The following is a 14,404-nucleotide window of genomic DNA, read 5'->3' on the forward strand; positions in this document are numbered from 1 at the left end:
TTCCACCACCACCCTTCCCCACCCCCACCCCTAGCTGTAGATTAGCCGGTACATTTGTACAGATAATACACTCTTGATGGGTCAGCATCGCTCTGTCCCACAGTAGGGCAGCAACATCCAAGTCTGCAAGACCTTCCTTATTAAATTCCTCAGGAAAGCCTGCCTGCTACCCCTCAGAATGAACAACACACTCTCCATGTTCAAAGCACTGGCCAAATGTTAACTAACTCTCACCACACTATGGAGAGGGGCTGAGAAGAGAGGCTAATGGCCTCAAGCCCAACTCCTTTCTTTCAGCTGGAAACAAAGAGAGCCAGCACCATGTGAGGATCAGTTCTTTGCAGACTATGTCTGTCAATCCCACCAATGGCTGGGCAGGTGTTTGCACACACAAAGCAAGCCTCTCTTTGAAAATCGGGCCTTAGCTCATTAAGAAAAAATACAGCAGAGCTGGGATTGGAATGCAGTTGCCAATGCAATGCGCGATCACTAACCCATGCGGCTTCCAGCTCACAGGGTGGAGTGGGATGCCGGAGGAGAGTGTCTCCTGAGCCCTGCAACTGGAATGAAAATTACACCCTAGTTCTCATTCCACTGGTGTAATTTCTCTTAGGAAAGATGTTTACTTAAAAATAGTGGTGCCTTATTTCCAGTGTTTCACATGTAATGGTAGATGTAATGGACAGCCCTGGGATATGAATGCAGCGGAGACCCTGGTACAAACTATGTATATTGTAAATCAATTCTGCCACAAACTGACTTCTTGCTCCTCAGGCACCTATCTAGGAACATGCAGGACTACATTTTCAAAGCTAGGCCTCAGATTTGCAATTTCCAGTGCTGGGGCACACCACAGAATGTTAATGTGCTCAATTACAGAGCACAGCGAGACCCCTTTGAAAGCACGGCTGCTTTATTTTAGTGGTTGAAAGGCTGTTTATGCAGAGACCTGCCTCAGCCCTGGAGCCCACCTGTTGAGCATTGGCAGAAGCCCAATCTGCTATTAACATTCAGTCTTCTCCTACACTTTATCTTTTCCTTCCCCCTCACAGATGCCAGCAGACAGCTCCAAGTGGCAAAAAGCAACCTACTAAGTGTTTATCAGTCTGGGGAGACATCTCTTCCTGCTGGGGTTTTGGTTCCAGGAGTGCTCAGACGGAAACCACAGGAAACTGCAGCTCCTTCACACATAGAAGCAACCCTTCTGTATCAGGAGAAGGCACTAAAGCAGCCTTGTAGTGGTGCCCAGCAGAGTCCAAGGTTCCCTCTCAGTAGCAGATCAGGGTACAGGGACACAAGGTGGGAGCCTTACAGTGGACACTACTGTGGAAGGTACTCTAGAAAGTTTCCCCAGCATAAACAGGATGAGATCTCTGTATGGGATTATCCATCTGAACGGGTCAGAGACAAGTGGCCATGTGGCCCCTCTGGCATGTATCCAAGTGCCTCTGTGAAAGGATATCCTCCAACTCAGCAAAGGAATGGGCAGAATGTTGGTGAGCTGGGCAGCCCAGGGGGAGACTTCCCACTGGCTACCTGTGAATTTCCTCCCAGAGGTGCTTTTCTTATGCCCATAAAACTCAGTAAGAACAGAGGTGGACAGTCAGTGCAAAACCCTCCTCCAGACATCTGCATCCTCACTCTTGCCATGATGATAGCTGGCATCCCCACAGTGCCTGTGCCAGGGATTAAAGAGGAGGATCTGATCAGAGCTGCACAGAATTTCATGACAGAGAATCCAGAGCAAGGTGTACAGGGGGAGATAACTCCAAAAAGGACAGGGGATGCACAGTTCTGGAAGAAAGACAGACCAAGGAAGAGACCAGTAGACACAGGCTTCCAGCCCCTTTCCATAGCACACTTTGAGAAGTAAAGCCAAGGAGAAATTCACAATTCAAAGCAAAAGGCTTTCACAAAAATATTGGATGCTATATTTACATAAAGGAGATTATATTACAGAACTCTAGCTCAAAAGGAAATATCTAACCATACAGTAGTTCTGTTCCTGTGAATGGAGTGTTGATTCGGAGGTTAACAAAACTGTGAATGAACCATTGATAAAAAAAACCCCACAAACAATTTGATGTGACATGAATAAATCAGGTTAGCTAGGGTGGGACAAATTACTTACCTAAATAGCACCTTCTGTCCTATTCCCTCACCACTCCCTGCTGGCTGGTACAGAATATTATATCTACATATCCCTGCCCCCAGGGTCTCTTTGCCTGAAGCTGCCAGAAAGGGACCGCACACCAACCCATCCATATATCCCCATGTCATGCAACAGCTCTTACTGGCTGGGACTGTGGCTGCTCTCTCCTCTGCATGCCCCCTTTGTCCCATTACAATACATGTCCCACTACTGTATATCTGATTTCTCCACTTCCCTGTTTGTCTTCCAGTAACTCTAATTTCAGATTTACGGTAACATTGATTTGTTCCCTCCTCCCATGTCAGTGACACACCTGTTGATGATAGAGGGCAAATTTAAGAGTTGCCATAACCAGCCAAACCACTCCAGTGCTCATAGCAGAGGCTGCAGACAGCAGCTCCCTGGTAGCATGGGTTGCTACCCTCCAAGGTTTGTGGCTCCTTAACAAGCAGGTTCAGTTAAATAATTAGAGGCAATGAAGTGAGACGAGAAAAAACAAAAGATGTGGTTTCAAAACAAAGGTCTGACTTCACATGAGCAAATACTGCTCTACCAGACTAGTGGGAAGCCCCATGTCACCATGACAGGGAAGGGAGGGGAACCACAGGCTGGCTCAGATACACACCTGGGACTAAACCATATGAACCCTGCTGCAATAACAGATAGCAAAAGGATCCCATGAGGGTCTGAATGCATGAACTATGGTTCAGGCAAGTTAGTCCCAGGTATTTCCCAGGTATTACCCTCCTCCCCAACTCCATTCCCAGCAGGGTTTCCTGTTGGCTAGGCCAGAGACAGACTTCCTACTTAAGTCCACTTCCTTAGGTCTCATAGGCAAGAGGAAGTGTTCACCCAGTAGATATTTAGGATCTGAAGCCAAAGGGGAAAAACTACCATGATGCAGATTTAAGGCTCATATTTATTAGTTTCTAAGGAGAATAAAGTGGAAGACATACCACTAGATTACATTTTAACAGACATTTTTGTAGTATTTCACACCTTACTTCTCCTAGAGGCCCAGAAAGCTGGAGAGTCACACCTCGAAGAGGCCTACAGCAGAGGCACAGAGCTCTCCAGTTCTGAACTACAGCTTCACCTGAACATAAGGTCCAATCCAGCTATCGGCCAATTCTCGGAGGGTGTTGTACCTCCGATCAAACTCCTCCCTGCTGCACTGGGTAAGAAGCCGGCTAATCTCCGCTGTAAGAAAGGACACTGCTAAGGATTTATCCAGAGACTCATTCCAGGAGCTTTTCAGAACCTCCAAAAGGCCATCAGTCCCATTTTGCCCTGCCTGAGAGATATTAGGTTCCTTCTGCCATTGCTCGCTCAGCATCTCTGGCTGTAAGATCTTCTTATCAGAGTTCAACACAGCCAGGATGTGCCTGCAGGGCAGCTGGAAAGCTTGATTGAAGTGGCAAGTGCAGCTTTTCAGGCTCCTTTGGTTCACTTTGTGGGTGTCTTCAAGGATCTGTATATTGACTATGTCTTCATTGGTGCCTATGAGCTGCACAGACTTTTGTGCCACTGCAAACTCGTTCAAGCATAGTCTGGCTGCAGGCTCTGTGCAAATGTCTCTCAGTGACTGCCTGATGCAATCTTCAGTCTCTTGGTTACACGCCACACCTTGGTCACCCTTTGGGTCTTCAGTGATGATCTCCAGTTTAATTTCATGGGATAAAGGATCCAAGGGGCTCTGAGGGTTTGCTAGCTGGTTCTGCGAGGCAGGCAAGGGATTCTGAAGAACCAGGGGATTTGGAAGGGAATTCTGACCTGGCCATTTCTGATGAGCTGCTGTGAGATTGAGAGAAACTGGCAAAGAATACGGAGCTGGCTCGTTCTGAAAAGGGAAGATCTGAGGGGCTGCCAGCTGATTCTGAAGAAGCAGGGGGCTCTGAGGAGCTGCCAGGGGATGCGGAAGAAGAACCAGGGGATTTGGAGGGGAATTCTGACCTGGCCATTTCTGATGAGCTGCTGTGAGACTGGGAGAAACTGGTGGAGAACTCTGAGCTGGTTGATTCTGAAGAGCTATTTGGGTGTTGTGAGAGGTTGGTGGCGAGTCCTGAGCTGGCAGGCTCTGAAAAACTGTCTCAGTAGACATGGTACTGCTCAGAGGGTTAACAGAGAACAGCACAGCATCAGGTGGCCTCTTTGAAACACACTTCTGGTAGTGTTTCGCCAGAGAAGTGATGCAGATCTCCAGAGACAGTCCAGTGCAGAAGACCTGGCTTAAGCCCCGTGTGATGATCTCCAAGTCTTTAAAATACTGATTGCATTCCATCCAATTCCTCCATCTATGCATAGCCCATATCTTGTCATTGAGAAGCCAGTGGGTATGAAGCTGGGGAAGCAAATCTGGCTTTACAAAGTCACTCAGGATGGTATGCATCATTTTCAGGTTGCTTTCAGTGGCTGCACACATAGTGTTCCTCAAGGCATTTAAGATCAGTCTCTCTGAGATGCATTCCAAAGACATCTGATGAATCTTCTGCTGCAGGTGCTTGCATACATGGAAAACAGATAGCTGCACCTCTGCAGATGGGAATGCTTCAGAAAGCGTCTGCAACAATCGAAAGTGTGGATCTACCAGAAAGGTCTTAATTTTCTTCCACTCAGGGTTGAAGGCCTTGAAAGTCCTATACATGTGAGCCAGGCTTTCTGCAGATTCTTTAGCTGGGACAGCAAAATGAATTACCTTTGTCATCTCACCCTGCAGCTTCAGGAAAGGTCTGTCCACCATGAACATGTACAGAGCTTTGCCCCGCGGATTGTGGGTTCTGTGGATGAATATGACATCAGGAAAATGCACAAATATGTTCCTCATGAGGACGGTCTGGAAGCTGATAGAGTCCAGCTGAGAGTTTTTATCTAATTGATAAGCGACCAGGGAGCCACAATCAAAGCTCAGCAGTTCCTTCACGGTAACTAGGGCCATTGTTAATCTGAGGGGTCTATTCCCCCTTTCCTTACAGCATTCAGCCCCGACTCTCTTGATGACTGGGCGATTCCCTGTGATCCATCCACGCTGGGAATGCCAGGGTCCTGGCGACCATCCCAACAGCCACACGGCCTCGGCGGGTGACGGGCCTGCGGGGAAGGAGGAAGAAGAGTGGAGTTAGATGGCTGCATTGGGCGTGGCCACACGGGCAGACAGCGGCCCAGGGAGCCCCAGAGCAAAGCCCAGCTGTGGGGTGCCGCCTGCAGGGGGCAGCACGTCTCTGGGGGGGGCAGATCGCCCCCCACGGAACTGGACTACGGAGGTGGGGCCAAGGGAAGGGAGAGGTCCCGGCATGCACTGCTCCAGCCCCGCCCTCGTGTGTGTGTGGCGGGGTGGGCAGCCCCACCTCCCGGCATGCACTGCTCCAGCCCCGCCCTGGCTGTGCGCGCGGGCGGGGGAGGGGTGGCCCCACCTCCCGGCATGCACTGCTCCAGCCCCGCCCTTGTGTGTGTGGCGGGGTGGGCAGCCCCACCTCCCGGCATGCACTGCTCCAGCCCCGCCCTGCCTGTGCGCGCGGGCGGGGGAGGGGTGGCCCCACCTCCCGGCATGCACTGCTCCAGCCCGGACCCTGCAGGAGGCCTCCGCACGGCGACAGAATGTCCCGGCGTGCCCCGCTCCCGCCCCGCGCCAGGAGCCGTCCCGGCCGCTCTCCTTTTCTCGCCCGCCCCCTCTCACCTTAACGCGGCGCCTGGTCCGTCATCGCCGCCATCTTCTTTGCTTGGCCCTGGGCACAGACTGACAGCCAACCAAACCACCAATCATAAAGCGGCTGTTCCGAAACGCCAGCCAATCAAAAGAGATCCCGACTCTTTTCAGGCGAATCCACCAATCAGAGTACAGAGAGAACGGACAGACTAACCAATCAGAGTATAGCATGGCCGTGAGCGGGAGTCCGGTCTCCATGGTTACACGTCCTCCAATGGGAGCGGTGGAGAAGGTCCCAGCAACATTTCTCAGACCCCGCTGGGCTGCGTCATGTGACCCCGACCCCCTCCCCTCGCCAGAAGCAGGCGGTGCTGAGCCAGGGCACCAGGGTGGGAAGGGACCGCGGGAGGTTCCAGGCCAACCCCAACCAAACCGCCCCACCCAGGGCTGTGTCAAGCCGGGCCTTAAAAACCTCTAAGGAAGGAGATTCCACCACCTCCCTCGGGAGCCCAGTCCAGGGCTTCACCACCCTCCTTGTGAAACAGTGTTTCCTAATCGCCAGCCTAGCCCTCCCCCCCGCACCTTGAGACCACTGCTCCTCGTTCTGTCATCTGCCACCCCCGGAACGACCCAGCTCCATCCTCTCTGGAATCCCCCTTCAGGGAGTTGAAAGCAGCTATCAAATCCCCCCTGACTCTTCTCTTCTGCAGACTAAACAATCCCAGCTCCCTCAGCCTCTCCTCATAAGTCATGTGTTCCAGTCCCCTAACCATTTTTGTTGACCTCTGCTGGACGTTTTCCAATTTCTCCACATCCTTCTTGTAGTGTGGGGCCCAAAACTGGACACAGTACTCCAGATGAGGCCTCATCAATGTCAAATAGAGGGGGACGATCACGTCCTTCGATCTGCTGGCAATGCCGCTACTTATACATCCCAAAATGCCATTGGCCTTCTTGGCAACAAGGGCACACTGTTGACTCATATCCAGCTTCTCATCCACTGTAACCCCTAGGTCCTTTTCTGCAGAACTGCTGCCTAGCCATTTGATCCCTAGTCTGTAGCAGTGCAGGACTCTGCATTTGTTCTTGTGCACTCAAAGTTTGCTGGAGTTTACAGCCAGCAGCGGTAGGCCCAGCCCACCGGTAGCTGGGGAGGCTCAGGCCAACCACCACCCTCAGCAGAGGTGGCTTAACGTTTTGTGGAGCCCAGAGCACATTCCATTCTGCCTCTGTGCCCAGCAGCCTCCCCATCCCCCACTACAGCACACAACCAGTTTGCTCCTTTCTCCCCACCGTGGCTCCAAGACCAGAGAAGCTCTGTCACTCCCTCCCCCAGGCCCCAGTGGGCCATGAGAGCTGCCCTTGTCCGCAGCAGGGAGTCTGGGCGCGTTCCCTGCCCACCCAGCACTCCAGTTGGGGACTGCTCCTGCTGGGAAGCAGGGTTGGGCCATGGGGGCTTTCCCCACTCCTATCCAGCTCTCGTGTCAGGGATTGGGGGGCCAAGGCCCTGCGCACATGCCTCATCATCTCAGTGGGGATCTACCACTGCCTACCCCAAGGCATGGCCCTGGCCTGCACAGGCTCTGCTTCAACCTAGACCATGCAGCTGCTGCCTCAGAGAGGCCCAGAACTAGACCCTGCCCAGGAGATATGGTGCCAGTGACACATGGATTTGGGCACCTCCACACAAGCTCATCTCTGACCTAAAAATGGGCCTCAAGGTCATACAGTTTAAGGTTAACATGCAGCACCCAATCATTTAGTCTGACCTCCTGTATACCACAGGCCACTCAGCATCACCCAGCAACCCCTGCACCAAGCCCAAATCAACCAACAGGATGAGACCCATAGATTGCAGCCTTCAGAACACTAAGCTAAAGTGGGCCACAGGCAGAGAACTGGAGGGAGCGAGGCTCACCACTGGCCAAGGCCCTTGCAAATAGCAGGGAATTGACAATGATATATGCAGATGAGCCTAGCCTGCAACCCCCACTCCATGCTGCAGTGGAAGGGGACACCCATACCTAAATTTCTTTCCAATCTGACTGGGGAAAAAATTCCTTCCCAATCTGGAATAGGGAAATCAGTTAGAGCCTCAGATGGGCCCATGACCCAAGCACTTGGGAAAAAGAATTCTGCACCACCACAGAGCATTGGCCCACTCTGTCCCATATCCCCATTTGATGCTTGGAAGGAAGGAGGAAAGAAACTCTGAATATGTCATGGGGGTCACAGGAAAAGAGTTTCCTTCCTGGCCCTTGGAGGTGACCAGCTGAAGTTCTGAAGCATGAGCTTTTAGGATCATTATAGAGGACTCACAGGGCTCCTCTGATCAAACAACACAGCAGGTCTCTCCCTTCTGTTGCTTTCAGCTGATGAAAACCAAGCTTGCCTTTCAGAAAGGCAAAACAACCTCCATTATGCGTGCATGCGTACACACACACACACACACACTCCCCTCGGTAAGGCAACTACTAACTTTTCATGTACAAATATATTTAAACTTCCTACTGTATTTTCCACCCCATGCATCTGATGAAGTGGATTTTAGCCCACGAAAGCTTATGCCCAAATAAATTTGTTAGTCTCTAAGGTGCCACAAGGACTCCTCGTTGTTTTTGCTGATACAGACTAACACGGCTACCACTCTGAAACCACACACACACACACACACACACACAGGAAAAAGCTCCCCTTAAAGCCACCATGGACTAACATAGGGTCTGGAGTGTGATAATGGCTTAGCAGCAGTTTAGTGCAGACAAGAGTCCACTCTGGGGAGTTAGTTTTGCTTCCTGTGGCATTGCCCAATGCTGTTATTCCAAGTTTTCCAGTTGGAGAGGCCCCTGGCAGCACACAAAGGAAAGAAGGGTCCATCCTGATCAACTGAAGGGAAAGGGCCTGTTTTTCTTTCCTTTCTAGGACGGACATTGCTTCTACTACAGCAAACAAAAATCCTCAATTAAGTAAGTTATTTGTATACAAAGATATTACATTAACATTAAATTGTAATGGTGGGAAAAACAACCCTTCCACCCAGAGCTCCCAAGCCACTTCCCCTTAGGACACTACCACATTGAATGCAATCAAGGAAGGCACATATTTCATGTTTATAGGGCTGAAGTTCAAAGACTGGAGATGATAGCTGCCTCAGCACTACTTTACATGCTTTTGGTTAGAAACCACTATGGGACTATAAGCAAAGAAGCATTTTAAGCCAAGCATGAAGGACAGGGTATGGCCCAAGACAAAATGGAAAACAAATTTAATGACAAAACAAAGTAAGAACCATATTTTAACAATTAATTTGGTCTAAATACACAGCAGCGAACTGACCACTGCTTGCAGTGGTCTCAGCACAAACAGCAACATACAAACCATAAACTCATTATTGCACTTTCTTCCAGCTGCTATTTAGAGGAGAGCAGGGCACAGCCCTGAAATAGTGCACAGCAGAGGATGTAGGGAGGAAGGCAGCTGGACTTGCATCTCTGCCTGTTCAAAGCCAAGTACTTTTTTTTCCTTTTTGAAGTCTTACCACAGCAAGGAATGAGAACAAGTTCACCCCAAATTTAAAAACCAAGAATTAGTTTTCAGAAATCAAAGTAGTGAGTTAGGAAACTTATTCATTTTAATCACTATAACCAGGTTTTGAGTGTAAGGCCCTCTATACCAGGTTCAGCTTAGTTTTCAGGCCTCTGTGGCAGATGACTGGGCTAAGGAGACCATCCCACAGGGAGGACTACTGGCTTGACTTCAGCAGCCCTGAGGTTCTTACACAGACACCTAGCATGTACTTGGCAAGTGGGAATTGCCATCTTCTAGCCAACTATAATCTCTTACCAGAAAAACCAAACCAAAACGAAACCCACAACATGGCTAGTCCGAGAAGACACACGAGCACACAGGAAAGTCTCAAGTTTATTACTGAGATCTTCAACAGTCTTGGAAGTTAACAGTTAACCCTGAGTCTCCTGGGACAGGGAATGGGGAGAGAACCATAAGAGGCTGGGAGAGGATTAAACCATCAGCTCCCACTAACAGCTTGTTGAATCTCCAAGTTTGAATCGAGAACGTCTGGCATTTCAAATCAGGAACATGTTGGTACCTGTCAATGATCTCTCAGAGGTTGCACCTGCATCCTCCATTTCTATTTCCTCCTGCTTTACCCAAAGAAATGGCAAGTCCCCCACATTTCTGAAGGTAGAGCATTTCCCAGCCTCCACTGGCTCTGAGGATTTAGCCCAGATATCCACAATCATTTTGAGTGTGGAGCTGCGCTCCTCTAGCTCTTCCCCATCACACTGCATCAGGAGATTAGCAAGCTCCTTGCTGAGGGACTGGATTTTGTCATATCTTTCTTCTTCTGCTGCTGGTTGGCTACCCATTGAGGGCCCAATATCATCTAGGAGGTTATCTCCCAAGACTGAAAGGTGCTGGTACTTCTTCTGCCAACGCTTGCATACCATAGCTTCCTCCACAGCCTTCTTGTTGGCATGCAGCACAGACAGGATGTGCCTGCAGGGGAGCTGGTACCGGCAGTGGAAGTAACAGCTGCAGTTCTTGCAGTCTTTGCTGACCTGGTGTGTGTCTTCTAGCAGCTGAACCACAATATTGTCTTTCAGGACGTTAATGAGCTGAGTTGACTTCTGCACCACTTCCCACTCATTCAGACACAGCTGGTAGCCTAGGTCTGTGCAACTCTCTCGGATTGCTGCCAGCATGGTGCCTGGGGTATTTGCAGGTTTCTGTTTGGCAAGTTGGTTGGGCGGTTCAGGACATTTGTTTTGGGGCTGTGAGGCAGCAACAGGGGTACGCTTCATGGAGGCACGGGTACGCACCTTCGGCTTTTCCACACGTTTGCTTTGATTCTCTTCTTCAACACTTGAGAAACCCTGGTTCAGGTTTTCCAGACCTTTGGTATTGAAGCAGTCGGCATATTCAACAAAGTGAAGGATGCTGGTCTCCAGGGACAACTGCTTGTTGAAGAGACTGGATATTTTATGAGTGATGAGATCCAGACTGTCTACGTAGGTGCTGCAGGAATGAAGGCCCTTCTTTGCATGCATGTACCACAGCATCTCACAGGAGAACCAATTGGCCTGAAGATAGTTGTACAACTCTTTGTCCACCAAGCGCTTTACCAGCTGAGACAAGATGTCTAGATTTGCATTTGAGGTGGAAAAAACCACCTCCCTCAAAGCCAACTTCAGTTTATGCTTGAAGGAAACAGTGGCCACTGTTTCCTTTACTTTCTTCTCAAGGAATCTGACAGTGTGGTAGACAGAGAGAAGCACCTGGGTTGAGGGGAAGAGCTCCTGCATGGTGGCTTTGTGAAGGAAAGACATGTCCACAAAGACCACCTTGACCTTCTGCCACTCAGGATTGAACTCTTTGAAGACAGTCAGCATTTTGCTTACATTCTCACCGGTGTCCTCCTTCAGGACAGCGAAGTGCACCATCTTCCCTACTCGGTCCTTACTCTCCACAAGGAAGGCATAAAGCACATGCCCTCTCTCACTCTGCACCCTGTGCAACAAAAGGCTCTCAGGAAATTTGACAAACAGGCTCCTCATCTTGCTGGTCTGGAAGTTCAGTCTGTCTAGGTCCTGGTTGCTGCCCACGCTAATAGAGGCCAATGAGCCCATGTCCACTCTCAGGAAGTTTTTCATGACCTCTGCAATTCTGACTAAAGCTGAAGTTGAGACACTTTCCTTCACTGCCTCAGGTTGCATAGCAACCTTGCTAAGTGGAGCAGGTGACCCATTCAAAGTCATGTCAGCCATCACACACTCCTCACTGACTGTTACAGTGGCTTCTGCCTCTCTTGATTGTTGTCTACGCAGTTTTGTTGCAGGGCTGCCATCTGCCATGCAACTTGCAATTTTGGTTGTGGTTCTCGTCACTAGAGAAGAGCTAGTACGGGACAAGGAAGTTCCCCCCGGGTCTACATGGATGTGATTACTGTTCAGTTCAGTAATCACCAGCCGGTCTATTTCCTCGTTATACTGCAGGACAAAAAAAGCTGGGCACAAGCTGGGCTGTGGTTTCCTCTTCTTACTGTATTCCCGTGTCCGGACACAGCCAAACTTCACCTGGATGAACCTGGGGAAGTGGAGAGACAGTTAGCAATGGAACAGAACGTAGTCTGACCAAACAGTACTGGTGCAGAGCCATCTCCCTCTCTGACATGCCAACACTGTAGCCAAGGACTGCATGACAAGCACATATCACCATAATAGGAGATGTTAGGATGAAATGATTTCACCGAATATGGCTAGTGTTCTACATACAGGTCAAGAAAGAAGAGGCTAAAGTGATACTTATAATGTTTGATCACTGTCTTGGGTTAGACTGAAATCTCCATCTCTGACTAATCCTCTACAATTGGTCTCAGACACTCCCAGTCCTCGGAGGTGGCAAGGTCAAAGCATATCACTGACACGATCACTTCAGGAAATTTTATTTGTTCTTATTATATTCCTTTGCAGCCCAAATCACTCCTACAGCTGTCTTCTGCATCAAGAGGAGCAGATGACAAGTTACTTTAGTTCAACATAGTAAGGAAGCATTTCCTATCATGCATCAGGAATTTATGTTTCAAGAATGCAAGTTTGGAGGAATTAAGAAACTGGAGTCTGATCATTCAGCCTTTTATTCACATGAGTGACTCCACTAACTTATAAAGGTGGCAAATTGGGCCCATTACTTCAATAGGGCTGCTCACGTAAGTAAGACCTGTATAATCAGACCTTAAGTAAGGTGCAATGGAAGGCAATACTAAAACCCATTAGTGTGAAAGTGACTGGGGAATGCTAATCGACACTAATTAAGGCACACAACAGACAGTTCCTTGGAAAAAGAAAATTGCAAGAAATAAAAGTTAGCCTGTATGGTCTCACAAGTCATCAGCTCACCGATCAAGGTTAAAAAGGCTGTCCTGGAAATGAAAGGCAGGCAGGCGAGGGAGAGGGGGTGAGCATGCCCTCAAACTAATAAACAATCAGTTCAGGCAACAGGGAAAGAACTATGAACAACAAAAAACGCAAAATGAGGGAATACTACCAGAGGAATTAAGGGGAAAGAGAGAGAGTATATTATGGGAGGAGACAGGTACTAGCCAAAAAGACATTAGTAAAAGGTGAAGGTGTGAAATTAATGTTGACTCAAAACAGGATGAGAGTTTGAAACTGGCAAGTATGACAGATAGCCAATGAGTGCCTGCATACTGGTATTCGCATTTAACTTAACCACACACAAATTTGAAAATCTGGCCCATGATTTTTAAGGATGATGTGACACAGCCACAACTGATCACTTCAAACAGGTACAAATAACTCTCATGCCTAGCGGCTAGAGCACCAGACTAGGACTCAGGAGACCTGGGTTCCATTTTTCATTCTGTCACTAGCCTGCTGGGTGACCCTTGGGCATGACATCTCCTTGATCAGTGCCTCAGTTTCCCATTCTATAAAACAGTGATAGTCACATTGACCTCCTTTGTAAAGCATGTTGAGATCTACTAATAAGTGCAGAGAAGAGTTGGGTATTGTTATTGTCCCAAAACACTTCTCAAAGGATCCACTTCTTCTCCAGTGAAGCACACCCACCTCTGGGATGGACCAAGGCAGCTATTTAACTACATATGGTAACACCGCATGGCAGTTTCAGACAAAAAGTGAAAAAGAACCCCATTTCCAATGTAGACTGCAGAAGCTATTTAGTTAGGCAGCACAGACTGACCCTGTGCTGGGACTTGGCCAGGCACTAAGGTTAATATCCTATCCCTGGTAGAAGGTCAGAGGATCTTTAATGACCACAGGTGGGTCAGGAAGGATCTTGGTCTTACCTCAGGAAACAGGAGAGTATTTTCATAAGTGCCTGAGGCCCCCTTCCCTCCCACCCCTAGAGCACAAAGAGCCTTACGTGATGTCCTCGCGGATGCTGGTCCCATGTTTCCGGTTGTAAAAGCGGACAGAGACACAGTTCTTTAAGCCATAGTGACACTTGTTCTCTTTCTTGTAAGTGCTGAAACACTCCTTGAAGTCATCATAGTTTCTAAAGCATGAGCCAACTTCCATGGCTATTCAGTCCCCTGCATGTGCCCTGTCGCCACGCCTAGGCTCTCCGAGCCTCGCCCTAAGTTTAGGGCTGGAATATGACGGTGCTAGAAGAGCTCCAGCTTTGCTGCACAGCATGCCACACACCTCAGCGTCTCCTGCGGGCAACGTCCCACGTGCCTCAGAGCCAGGGCCTCTGTAACCCTTCTCGGACTCCTGGACTTCTCCCCAGCCCTCCGAGCCGCAACTGAGCTTAACCCTCTCTGCTCCCCATGCCACCCCGGCAGCCCCTTCGCTGGGCGCTGCCCCAGGCCCCAGCTGGGTTCACCCAGCCCGGCTCCCCCTTGCCTGCAATGAGCCCAGCGCCCAGCACTGCCTAGGCCTAGGCCTGGACCTGGGCAGGCAAAAGAGCCCCTCTCCCTGCGCTGGGGCTCACCCGGGGGCGGGGACCGAGCCCCACCTGCCTCTACAGCTGCTGATGAAGATGGAGACGGTACGTGAGCCAGCTCAGCTCATATTAACCCAGCCACAGCCACCGCCCTCCTCAGC

General features: G+C 49.7%; 2 protein-coding genes across 2 annotated transcripts; both read right to left on the reverse strand.

Moving 5' to 3' along the window:
- Positions 1–3,053: 3,053 nt before the first annotated feature.
- On the reverse strand, positions 3,054–5,878 carry ZSWIM1 (zinc finger SWIM-type containing 1). Its single transcript, XM_077832270.1, has 2 exons — positions 5,826–5,878; positions 3,054–5,239 (listed from the first exon to the last, which is right to left on the reverse strand). The coding sequence occupies exon 2, from the start codon at positions 5,085–5,087 to the stop codon at positions 3,237–3,239; it is 1,851 nt and encodes a 616-aa protein (XP_077688396.1). The 5' UTR covers positions 5,088–5,239; positions 5,826–5,878; the 3' UTR covers positions 3,054–3,236.
- Positions 5,879–9,043: 3,165 nt separating this feature from the next.
- Positions 9,044–14,390, reverse strand: ZSWIM3 (zinc finger SWIM-type containing 3). Its single transcript, XM_077832264.1, has 2 exons — positions 13,722–14,390; positions 9,044–11,900 (listed from the first exon to the last, which is right to left on the reverse strand). Exons 1-2 carry the CDS (start codon positions 13,874–13,876, stop codon positions 9,881–9,883), a joined length of 2,175 nt encoding a protein of 724 aa, XP_077688390.1. The 5' UTR covers positions 13,877–14,390; the 3' UTR covers positions 9,044–9,880.
- Positions 14,391–14,404: the final 14 nt, after the last annotated feature.

This window comes from Eretmochelys imbricata, chromosome 13 (genome assembly GCF_965152235.1).
Source record: "Eretmochelys imbricata isolate rEreImb1 chromosome 13, rEreImb1.hap1, whole genome shotgun sequence".
In the NCBI taxonomy this organism is placed as follows: Eukaryota; Metazoa; Chordata; order Testudines; family Cheloniidae; genus Eretmochelys; species Eretmochelys imbricata.